This window comes from Streptopelia decaocto (assembly GCF_964273445.1).
Source record: "Streptopelia decaocto genome assembly, chromosome: 5".
Lineage (NCBI taxonomy): Eukaryota > Metazoa > Chordata > Aves > Columbiformes > Columbidae > Streptopelia > Streptopelia decaocto.
In genome coordinates, this window is record NC_138659.1 from 63,476,316 (window position 1) to 63,489,138 (window position 12,823).

The window sequence follows — 12,823 nt, forward strand, 5'->3', positions numbered from 1 at the left end:
TTACCCATTAAACTAACTATGCCTGTAAAATTACTTTTCTTCATTGTAAGAGAAAATTACGTAGTAATTAGCTGTTATCACGAGAACACTTGAGTATACAACAATATACATCCTTCTAATTTCACCTCTGTTCTTACAGAGATGACATCTACTAGCACTTCTCTTTGTCAGTATGTGCTTTCCTGGAAAACGTATGGTCCCTAATGGGCTGGGCAGGCAAGAGATTTCCAAGTTTAATGTAGGGTCAGCCTTCCTCTGTGATGTGACGGAAGTCTCTTGATCTCTCCATGGTCATTTCTCACATCAAAACTGACCCAAAATAATATTTCTCTAGTCCAGTGATATATTCTGAACATGGATTCCTTAATGAAGCAGAAATACCTAGATATTAAAGTGGTCAACTCCTTAGGGAACAAAATCACAGAGTTCCACTTGCTTGATCTAAAAACCCAATCTTTTGGGGATTAATACTCTTAAATCTGTCTACAGGTAAGTATATGTGTAAATGTTTGACAATTTGAAAAGCCTTTAATAACAATTTAATAACAAAATACTGGAGCTTTTTCTAAAATAATAATATACAATGACCATCCCAAAGCTTTCTATGGCAAGATCTCTGCAGAACATGGCAAACATACAAACAAGTAAGATATAGTGTAATGTGTCTTCTCTGTAATATTTCGTAAATCCTTTGTAGCAAAGAGCCAGTTTCAGTGAGCAAAGAATGTGTGACATGTCAAGAATATCATGGAGAGCACATATAGAAAGGACTATAAATATTTTAGGCCTCTCTTGTAACTTCTCAATGCAAAACAATCCATTGTAGGTCATTTTGTGCATCATCGATGTCACATGATAAGATAGGTCATGTCATAAGTTTGTGAACAATATATTGTAATTATAGTTATTGCATCTAAATTATTCGATAAACAGACACAAAAAATGAAAAATATCCTTGACTAATCAGCTGAGTTAGTTTTTTAAAATGCCATTCATGAGGCTGAATTCTTCAGACTAACTTGCCATTTTATTTTTCTTCTAACTTTCTCAAATACATTTTTATATAATTTCTAATATTGCTCATATTACAAAACAGTATTTTCAAAGTTGCAGATAATTAATTTTAGCCACTTCTAAGATTTCTAAGCATGAATGAAACAGGTGTTCAGCACACAGAATTTTTACAGTCAGATTCCTTAAATTGTCTCATGTTATATATATATATGTCTCTGTATGGTGTACCATCATGATCTCAACAGTTAGAGATCTAATCCCTTTACCCATGTTAAGTCATGCTTCACTCAAAAAGATCCATTAATTTCAGTGGCTCAATTTTATTTGAATAAAATATCAGAATCCAATATGTGAAGATTAAAACTCAAATTAAATTTGAAGTCTGTGACTGATGTTTCAAAGATACTTTCAAAGAAAAAAAACTTTAATTAATTCTAAAGATAGCAGCATTCCAATGCCTGAAAATGCAATTAGCACTTTTTCAAATTCATTTTAGTTGTTTATTCTTACAAAAACTTGTAGTAGTTCAAAAGACAGCAACTGACTGAAGGCTTCATTGCTACATATTCTAAGCTCATTTTCATGAAGGGTGGTTTGCTTTTCACACATTGCAAGATGCAGAATTGGACAGAAGTGAAGAAACTAAAAACTCCTGTTCTTTTAGGACAATGTATTTGCACTTCCTTAATTTCTCCAAAGTATATGGACCTCATGAGGAGGTAGGATGAAAAATCTAAGACTAATCATACAGTTTTGTTTATACAAAACCACTATTCAGTTCCTTTCAAATTCCCTTTAGCTTTATTCAGTTCTATTTAGCTGTACCATTTCCCTAACTTAATTGGAATAGAACTTTGGATGCAAAAATAATTGCATTCCCTTAAAAATGAAATAAAAGCAAAATTAATGCCACAGTCTATTTGGTTCCACAAAAGAAGAACCACAACTTGTCAAGCTTACAATACCATTTTTGTAGAATAGTTGAAATCTAAGAGATTTTGTATGATCTTCAGTGCAACTTGCACATATTTAGAACTACAAAGCTTCTAAGATTTCTAAAAACACTGGCAGGGAAAAGATGTGTAACTACCTATTAGCTTTCTACCATTTCACAGACCTTTCACTTTTTCTCCTAACTGAATTTACATTTTCTTTCTCATGAAATGGGAGTTTCCACAAGAAAACACATTTCAGTGAGATGCATAACACCACCACAGTAGAAATGTACAGTGCATACATGTACACAGATAAAATTTGCCAAGGTAGGGCTCACCTTTTGAAGTGACCCTACCATAAGGATCATGCAGTGACAGTGCTCGCACTTTGCAGTCTCATCTTGTAAGTGCCAATGCCAAATATATTACACATTCAGAGCATGGTGCTGTTGCACACCATCTTTTCTTTTGAGATCTTGCCTTCTCATACAGGAAAGCAAAGGGAAAACAGGCCTCACTGCAGTTTCTAAAGTCTTGAGCAATCAGCCATAGCCATGATCATCAGCATGGGTATTTTTGAGATGTTGCATACCTGGCCATGTTGATCGACATTTTCTCTTGCTAAAGTAACATCTGTTCCAGCTGTATAGCTGGCTTTTCCCTTGATCTCCTTTTCATATCTTTGATGATACTTTACCTAACAGGAAAAAAAGAAAAGGAAAAGAATCATCCGGATGAGTTTGGTCTGGTACACAGATGTTGCATAATAAATAATCATCAATGACACGCATATGTTGATAATTAAGGATTGTCAAAATTTCCATTGCCACCATTCTAGACAAGTAAAACATGTCACTTGAAGATACAAAACCAAAAATAGTGGTGTACTTTTTAATAATGCACTAGGAACATGGGACCTGCCATTTCAACCAGGCCTTTAGTTCAGCATGTTCAGCACCCCCTGTTGTCCATGGTTAACCCTTTATGCTCCAGAAGGTTAAAAAAATCGAACTGATTGTAATGTAAATTCATGGTTACCACAGAGCACTTCTTTTACCAGAGTCATCTGACCACTATTAATAAATGGGTTTGTTTCTTAAAGATGTGATAGCCCAAATGATCAAGGGAATTTTAGGCACTCAACCTTCAAGTTTAGACCAAGATTTGCAATATCTTTGCTGAAGTCAATAACCTATAACCTGATGCTGCCCTTTAATCACCATGTGTGTTTGCTGACAAGAATGAGGGTTTTTCCACAGATCAAAGGCAAACAAAAATGTTTAAATGTTTTAGAATCAGTTGCTTTTGCCTTCAAAATTACAGACTTCTTAATTTCCTCCATGACTCTTAATAATGTTATAAATTCACTTCCATTGAGATAGCACAATATGTTCTCCAACAAAAAGAGCTTTCCTTTCAGTCTCCAATGACAAAATACAATCAACTGTACATTTTGAAGCAATACTGATGTTCTGTTACAATGTTTTTTAAAGAATACATGTGTGTTGTGGTTTTATTTTGTTTGGAGAGGAAAAGAAAGCCAATAAAGATCAGTAGACCAAGGAGTTAAAAAAACAAACAAACAAAACAAAACAAAAACCCCCCAACAATAAGAAGAGCAAAATGAGTGGAATAGAAAGGTATATTGTATAAATCTATAATTATGTCAAATGTATGCATGTGTTTATATGTATATACTTCATATATATAATTGCTATTCGAGAAGTTACTTTCTTAAAAGCCTTTATCCTGCAACAACACATAAGAAAGAATAGGAGAATGAACTGTAAGGACCCACTGGGAGCATGGAAAGTCATGGCAAAGCAGAGCTCTACAAACACAGTCCTCCCCTGATACAAGGTCACCCAGAAATATTGTGGCTGTGTACATTAGAACTGCACTTCAGCCCCTCTAACTCATACTGGGTTGGGCAGAATGAAATCAAAGTCCTCTACCTGACTCCTTATTTTCTTCTTTTTCAATTGTATGTAAGAGAAGGCTTGGTACAGGGGAGGCTTTTGCCCACAAAAATCCACAGTGTTGATTTGCTAATAAAATGCCTAATTTTCTCTATGTGCATAGAACTCGACTTTGTCCCTGCAAAAGACAGTCACTTGAAAATCTGTGTATGAAGTGTACTGCTAGCATAACAGAATCACAGAAACACAGAATGTTAGGGATTGGAAGGGACCTCGAAAGATCATCCAGTCCAATCCCCCCGCCGGAGCAGGAACACTTAGATGAGGCTACACAGGAATGTGTCCAGGTGGCTTTTGAATGTCTCCAGAGCAGGAGACTTCACAACCCCCTGGGCAGCCTGTTCCAGTGTTCTGTTACCCTTACTAAGAAGAAATTTCTTCTCAAATTTAAGTGGAACCTCTTGTGTTCCATTGAACCCATTACCCCTTGTCCTACCATTGACTGACACCAAGAAGAGCCTGGCTCCATCCTCGTGACACTCATTCTTTATATATTTGTAAACATTAATAAGGTCACCCCTCAGTCTCTTCCAAGCTAAAGAGACCCAGCTCCCTCAGCCTTTCCTCATAAGGGAGATGTTCCACTCCCTTAATCATTTTTGTTGCCCTGCACTGGACTCTCTCCACAACGCTCACAGAATTTCTGCTAATAAGCAGTTAAATCCAAACTTTGTGTGAGAATTTATTATTGTGTTCCCGAAAAGAGACTTTGCTTTGGACACTTACATCACTGGCTAATTCATTCGCTCTCTTGGCTATTTGATAAGCTGGAGTGATCATAGCTGGAAAGCTGCCTTTCCCTTTCCGTTCCTCAAAGTCTTCTGTGTACTTCAACTGTAAAAATCCAAGACAGTTCAGGAGCAATTAAATCAAATGCATCTTGATTGCACACATAATCAATTCTTAAAGTTGCAAAGTCAAGCACTCAATGGTTGTCATCTCCCAAAAGGAAGATGAAACATGAAGCTTGAATCTTTACAATGTAGCCTTTAACTACACAACCTATCTTTTGCAGGACCTCTGTGTCTCATTTAAGGTATAGGATGGATCACAGTTGTTTAAAGAAAATACTAAAGTTGCCTGCAAGATGCCTGTCAGGCAGCTTTCTTCTTTACTTTGCACGGCACCCACCTCCTGGGTATAGAACAGTTCTCTGCCATCAGTTCTGGCAGCCAGCTAGTCCCTAAAATGACCTAGAACTTAATATAGTCTTTATAATTGGAAGTATTAACTACTTACTGGTAAAATGTATCAAGAATATTTCAAGTTAATGCACATTTCAAGAGTCTGCCTTTCAAATACTAGTTTTTTATTTTTCTTTATGCTCATCTGTTGAAGTGATTTATGAATGTCCCAAGAACAGAGTCAAAATCAAGTCAGCCTATTTTATTTCACTTACATCACTTGAAAGCTGTCCTCCAGCCTTGGCATGAAGTATTTCTGGAGTGTCTACAACAGAGGTGAACTTCGAAACTCTCTCTTCATGTCCCCGCTTATATTCTACCTGAGGGAGAAAACATATAAAATACATACTACAAATAATAAGCAGCAAATATCTTTTTTCTATCAGAAGGCTTCAAGAGAAAATGACCAACAGCAGTCATGACACTGCCCACTGTACAGTCAAGCTATCAGTATACCTGAGGTCTTGTTTCCTTAAAGTGCATGTCAGAAGCAGACAGAAATGGCCCCAGATAAACAAATTTTCAAATGACACTAGACTTATGTGAGCCATACATTTGATTACAGTATTATGACAATACTCATTAATGGCCCAAAACGCTAAGATCATACTGCAATGACAATGCAGTGTTTCCAGAAAACAATGCAATCCTTTAAAATCATTTCTACATGATTTCTTTTTACTTGATTTTTTTCAGTTGAATTGTTATTTTTATAAATAAGTGATTTTCTGTGCATATATTCAAAGTAGCTGGTATATTAATCAAATTCAATATTGAACATATTTAACTTCAAATAATAAAGAAAGCAAAAATCTTCAGATGTGAATAGATTAATAATACCATGAGGTGAAAATAAAGGTAATTAATTAAACAAACATTTTAGAATTATTCACAATCTTCTTCAGGTTGTGGTAAATTACAGCAAAAGTTGCTACATCTTTCAGGAAATACGTGTATTGTCATTTATCCTTATGATTGTCTTCCCAACCCAAGTAGTTTCTTAACCCTGTTTCCTGCATCATGTCAAAGTTTTCTAACTCAGTAGGATTAACAGCACAACAAATAGACTTTGTGGAACCTACTGCCTAAGAAGACTAACAGACAATTAAAAAACACCTGAGACTTACATTACTGCTTAGTTGGGTGGCTCTCTTAGCAACCTGATAACCTGGAGTGATCATAGCGGGAAAGCTGCCTTTGCCTCTCCGTGGCTCATATTCTTCCATATATTGAAACTAGAAGATGAACATTTTTTGGGTTGTTGTTACAGAAGAACCCACTGTAGTTTAATGTGATTCCTCTTTTAATGCCTGCTTCCTAAAAGTACGTATCACTTTATTTAAAAGTAATCAAATTAAAGAACTTATACCTTATACATTTTTTAGGTAGAAACATTTCCTACATACAACAGAAAATGCTCATCATTCATATTAATTATCCACTGTTAATTGGCTATTTTGACTGAGTCACTAACCCATTGTTTGGGCATATACAATCAGCCATAATTCAAAAGTTATTTTCTTGAGTCATGGAAATACAGTCAATGAAAGGTCTACTCCATAGCAAATAAGACAGGTTTTCCATCATGAGTTCTACTCTGCTGAGGGAAACAGCACTGCCTGCTAGATCAGGATATAACCAAGGTCACCTCCGACAACAACGGTCAGTAGTTGAAGTGCTTCTCAGTTACATAAACATATAAATATATGATTTCCAGGATGGGCAATAGCATCTTTATGCGACTTTAACCACTTACACGGTTAAATATTGTTACTGACAGAAATAAACATGTCAGGTTCTCCTTTAGTAACAGCTTACCAAAGGTTGGCTTTGATGCACTGGTAAGCCTTCAGAATATTATAGCCCATGAAAATAAACTATTCCAAACATCAGCCCACTTACATCACTCAGAGTCTTCTGTGCCTGTGTTATCTTGACCATCTCAGGATCTGGGATGGTTCCCGAGTACCATGATTTTCCCTCCTCATAGGCAGCATAGTAAGTATTCTACAAAACAAAAATTAAATAACTATCAATCTTCGCCCTTGTTTTAATACACAAACAGCTGATCTGACAGAAAAAAAGAAAACACGCACAATGCTGTGGAAGTGAAATTTACTCTCTGCAGACATACAAGTGAACATTCCACATACCTTCATAATGCCAGGGCAGAGCTTGTATAACAAAAACTGACATCAAGATGTCAGGATCTAGGATCCTGGAGTGAGACTCAAACAACATCCCCCTGGGAATCAGACCACTTGTTCTGAACTTTCAGTGCCAGTGGAAAAAAGACACATTGACTATGGCTGTACACGTAGCAGTCCAGACAGCTAACTGTATAGATACATTCTTCCTTCCTCACCTTCTCATTCTTGCACCCTAAGCTATAATCAAGTTATTCTGCCTTGAAAAGTTTAGCCAAATGAGAAGTAATGGGTTTTTTAGCTTTGAAATGCTGCAAGTAAAACCCTAACAGTTAGGAATGCCAAGGCCAGTCCTTAGTTTCCTGCAGGCCAGTTGCTTGGAGACTTGAGGGATATTTCTTACCTGGGTGGCCAGTTGTTGGGCTTTATAGGCAGCTTCCATTTCTCTGGACCTTACATCCCACTGAAAGACTGATTTTAATTGTTCACCCTCTTCTCGATATTTTATCTAAAAATATAATAAAGGATTTGGTATTAGTAGTTTATTAGTACAGACTAACACACTCCCTCTTAGGAGAAGCACAAGAAGTGAGACAAACAAGGTGAACAGTCTCTTAGTCCACAGTGATATGGAGTCTGCATAAACTGCAGCAACAAAAACAGATGTATGCAAGACAAACCAACAAAGGCAGTACAGTTCCCGCCATGACAAATCCACTTCAGTGCCTGCTAGTTTTGTCTGCACCTTAAGCCAGTTTAAAGGAAGGCTTCTTCCAAAAACAACTTTAGCCCTGCTGGGTGATCCTTCTTGTCTATCAAACACTGACACCATCGGACAGGCAGCCATGGGGCAAATTAGATCAGAGAATTACTATGTAGGCTTTTGCTGGGTTAGCTTTCAGTTATGTCATTTCCTCCATCTGCCTCACTGCAAAAATCATCAATATGTACACAAGAGTAACAACGTGACTGCACAGAACCAATTCTGTGGGTGGCAGCATCAACACAACTCAGTTTAAGATACTTTACTCTGTCATAATGTTTGTCTGTGTCTCTGTGTTATATCTCCAGCTGCTACAGACCAGCTTATTTTTCAGTGCCAACTAATAAATTCACCCTGAAGACACATATGTATATATATCTATGCAGAAACCGAGAGACTATTACAAACACACCTGATCCACCAAATCTCCACAGCCCAGAAGAACATACCAACCACCTCCTGAGAACTTACAAAACTCTCCATCTTCTCTTCCTCGCCAACAAACACCACTTACACCCTGCTTATGTACAAAAAGGTCATGTAGCCTGTAGCTCTCGGCCATGCAAAAACTACCTAAGCACTTCCTCCATGCCACCCGTTCTTGGCAAAGGAGCTTTCATGGAAGATTGCATTTAGCCCTAAGGTCAAACCTCTAATCCACATCCAGCTTCTACCTAAGATTTCTGCTATTACTGGAGCTGCACATCTGTAAAGGAGCAGAATATAATACCTGAAATCTGGCACGAAGTTCTGAAAGAATCATTCAGTGTTTAGATAATACATTTGGGGAAATAATCTCTGAAGATTGAAATCCCTAAGAAATCTTAAGCAGAACATACCAATGCAGCATTAGACGAAGTAACTATTACCTGCTGGGCAATACTCTACTCTTCTACTTCCCTGCACAGTGTCCATGAAGTATCATGACTGTGTAAATTTAAATGACTACTAGATTTAGTCCTGGGTCATCATTTTCCTGCTTTTACTTTTATCATGACAGCATACAGGAATCCAAGTGAAATCACAGTTCTGTTATACAACTCACTCTAGAGACTCAAAAAATAACAGTCCCTGTCCTAAAGAGTGCAAAATCTAAACTGACTGGACAGAAAAAACACTGAGCATGTGTATTATTCCCATTTCATAAATTAAGAACAGAGGTACAGAGACATGCATGATTTGTCTGCTCACATAGAAATTTTGTGTAGAGGGAGCGAGCTGAATTTTTATCTCTGCATTTCAGTCAGTATCTCAACATAACTTATGTGAGGAGATCATGTTAGGATCGAAGAAAAGTGTTACATTTTCTACATAAAAAATAAACTTACCTGAAAAACTCCAACGAACTACAATAGCTATTGAAACCTTTTCCCGAGTTAGCAATATTTTACACATTTGCCAAAGAAAAAGTTTTCTTGCACTCAAAATTTCTACAGAAGTACTCCCTTTAAGTATGTACTGCAGAATCAGCTTCTTCACTACCCTTAGCAATTTTCTCTCTGGAACAGAATCTCATTATATGATTGAAAAGGACAGAAGGTGCCTTAGGTGTACAAAACAAGGGAAAGTGATCTTTGAGCTATAATTTGTCTGGCGTGCATATTCACATGCACTGGAAGTATCAGAGTCTCATATCACTGCCTAAAACCAGAAATAGAACCCGCAGTAATCCCAGACTCATTCCTGACCAGATCTGTCACACACAGTTTAAAGTAAGTGCAATAGTCATTGCTGAAATAGTTACTGCCCGTGATATTGCAAAAACTGATGCAAAAGAATACTGTACAAGAATAATAAAAGATACAGTGTCTGATAAAGGCTATTAATGTACATTAACTTTGTACAGCTAATACAGAACATCAGAATGAATTTAATACACTATAATCTAAGAAATACAACTTCCTTCTTTTATTTTAATGATGGTTAATCACATTCAAACACATTGGTTTACTTACTAAATATAGTCACACAATTAGTACTACTGTGATTCTGTGATTTTAGAGTTTCAAAAGACACGACATTCAAGAAAACAGTATTACACATAGGAGTGAGCTATCTATCAATTATTGGCCGCTACTGAGTCTCTCATTTCATTAAGTTCTCAGAAATGCAAGTTTGAAAAAAAAAAAAAATTTAAAAAGTATCTGGAGGAAAACAATGCAAGAGAGAAAAGAATGCCATTTGAAAAGAAAGAAGACTTTGAGCACCCCTGGAGGTTTGCCGGGGCACAGCAGCCTTTTAGAGGACTGATGCAGTTGAAAGGGCATGGAAAGCCATTCCATGCCAAATGCTCTGGCAAAACATCTTCAGCAAAACTACGTAAAGTTCCCTGGACTTCATATTTTCTCACAAAAGCCAAATGCCATCTCAAGTTTGTCAGAAATACTTGACAAAGTATTTACGAGAACTTTTGCCTAGATCCTACTGAGACAGAATTCATTCATGCCCTTTAGTGTCAGTTTCAGAAGAGAGGATAAGCAAGTATTCTTGTTTCAATTGACTCTATAAACCCCCCTGATTTCGCTACTAGGTTTACATAGCTCTGGAAAATACCTCCTGCAGCTTATGTGAACAATGCTTCCATGTAGATTATCAGATATGGCAGGTAAGAAAGTGCTCTCCCTTTTTCTATCTAAAAGTAGAAAAAATTCAGATCAAACCTTGCTTTCTTATGAGTGAATGCATTTTAAAAATTGTGATTCAAACACGAGCTGAAATTTTACTGCTCTAAAAGAAAACAGGAGGGTAAGTAAAGAATACATATCTACATTATGTAAAGAATACATTTCTAAAACAAGACATGAGTATGATATCAACATGTAAACCAAACCTAAATACATTTGGCTTCAAGTTTCTTACCTCACTTACCACTTCTGACAGTTTTTTTGCATTCATATTTACTGGTGTCTCAAATATGCTTGTGAATGCATTGTTTTTTGGATTATGCCTGAAAAAGGAAAGTGTAAAAGGATATCAGGAATGCACCAGACAGCCCATCATAAAGGTTCTCTTTGAGCACTCAAAAACACAATACCAGCCTCCACCCCTCTATACATAACTTTTCCCCCACTCATACACAGATCTCAGATTACATTGAAGTTATTATTGTATGGAGTAGGTGCCTAGAGCAAAATTAATTTTAATGATCGTCATATCAATGCTGTGTTTCTAATAACAAAAGAGAATAATAGAATAAAAACCAACTGTCATCTCTCCTTTTTCTGCTGACAAATTTGACAGGAATTGATCATTATAAAATAAACCTTCCTACAACAACCAACTCCAAAATCTGCATTTTATACATTTTCCTGATGATTAGCTCAACCTTATTAACTCTTAAATATTCATTTGGAAAGCACTGAATTTTATGGTTGGGTTTATTTTCTTCCCACAATACTGAAAGGGAACTTTAGCATCTTTTAACACACTGGACAAATGAGGAAGCATTATGTACAGTAACAAGAGCTTCCCATCATTTGTGATTCACATAAATCCAAAATATGAACAAAATCACCAATAATACATAATTGCACAACATACATAGGACCAGGCTGTGTCCAAAATGTGATCTTCTATTACATTAAAATGACTTGGCATTTTAAACTTTTGTTTTAAAAAAATAAAAAGAAAATAGAAAAAAAAGAAAAGTAAATGGAAATATACTTACACTTGACAGTAAGGCTTTTTCTCATGACTAACAAAGTTGTTTACTGTTAACATCATCTTGCATACTTCACAGTGAAAACAGGCTTTATGCCATGTCTGGAAATACCAGAAAACAGAAACCAAAAGACATTATTTGTATTCCATTATTATTCTGTTGAGTATTAAATCTCAGTATTGATCCTTAACATTCTTTTCATGAATATGAAGAATTCTTCTTCAAATATATGTCTATTTAAACCAATTTCAGTTCTGAACCCAGTTATGAGTAAAGAATTTTTGGAGATTTGCACTGTGTTAAAAGTGGCAATCCATACATTTATTATAGTCCAGAATAATAAAGAAAGAGAACTGACCTGATCTATACAGTTAATCTTCTCAGCAGGGTAAACCCCATAGCCACATCTAGCACACGGCTGCACATTCATCTTGAAATCCACAGAGTGAAAAATATATAGGTTTATACAAAAGGTTCAAAGAGTATGAAAGTGACTTTTTGGCCTGTGCAAAGCGCACTCTAGACACTCCAGTCAGGGCCTTTTGCTGTGGTCAATGGCTCCCATTAAAGCTCTGAATTGAAGTCTGTTGCTCCGTCTGCTGACCTTCTGTTTCAAAGTCAGCTGCAGGCTGGCTTTTAAAGCTGCCAGTTAGTAAGAGCGGTTATTTTGGCAACTGTGTCAGTAAGTAAGGGAGGGCAGCAATCTCTTTCTCCAAATAGAAGAATGAAGTCACAGAAACGAATCATGTTCATGTGAACGTTATAGTCTGATCATTTAGTATTTCCGTTCCGCTGTCAAACCAGTTGTCATAAGCCCAGGATAAAGAAAAAAGTACATACAGCAGTAGGAATTAATTATGGTCTCTCCTCACCCTGATGTACAGCAAGTGACTTCACACAGGACTAACTCTGTTTAGCAACAGCTTCACATTAGAAGGAAGAACCACCAGAGCTGGGTTTGGAGCTTCCTGCCTGCTGTTGGATCTAGAAGAGCTACAACACCATTGTCCCAGGAAAGTCACTTTTTTTTCCCTTGTTGCCAGCTTAGTATCACCTCTTATGTCATGGGCAGCAGAGCAAAGCACACTCATTTCTCATGGCTTTCCATGTCATCAACCTATCACTCCACCTCCAGGTGTA

General features: G+C 36.7%; 1 protein-coding gene across 10 annotated transcripts in view; it reads right to left on the reverse strand.

Moving 5' to 3' along the window:
- Positions 1 to 12,286, reverse strand: part of NRAP (nebulin related anchoring protein) — a 51,709-nt gene extending 39,423 nt beyond the window's left edge. For 2 of the 10 annotated variants that reach the window (XM_082054777.1, XM_082054773.1), the window contains exons 1-9: positions 12,042 to 12,286; positions 11,690 to 11,784; positions 10,882 to 10,969; positions 7,663 to 7,767; positions 7,015 to 7,119; positions 6,240 to 6,347; positions 5,328 to 5,432; positions 4,655 to 4,762; positions 2,542 to 2,646 (exon numbers count right to left, since the gene is read on the reverse strand). In XM_082054777.1, coding sequence (XP_081910903.1) covers positions 2,542 to 2,646; positions 4,655 to 4,762; positions 5,328 to 5,432; positions 6,240 to 6,347; positions 7,015 to 7,119; positions 7,663 to 7,767; positions 10,882 to 10,969; positions 11,690 to 11,784; positions 12,042 to 12,113 — 891 coding nt within the window. In that variant the 5' untranslated portion in view covers positions 12,114 to 12,286. The remainder of the gene's footprint in view (positions 1 to 2,541; positions 2,647 to 4,654; positions 4,763 to 5,327; positions 5,433 to 6,239; positions 6,348 to 7,014; positions 7,120 to 7,662; positions 7,768 to 10,881; positions 10,970 to 11,689; positions 11,785 to 12,041) is intronic. The other 8 variants (XM_082054775.1, XM_082054780.1, XM_082054776.1 and 5 more) reach the window with 8 other exon arrangements.
- Positions 12,287 to 12,823: the final 537 nt, after the last annotated feature.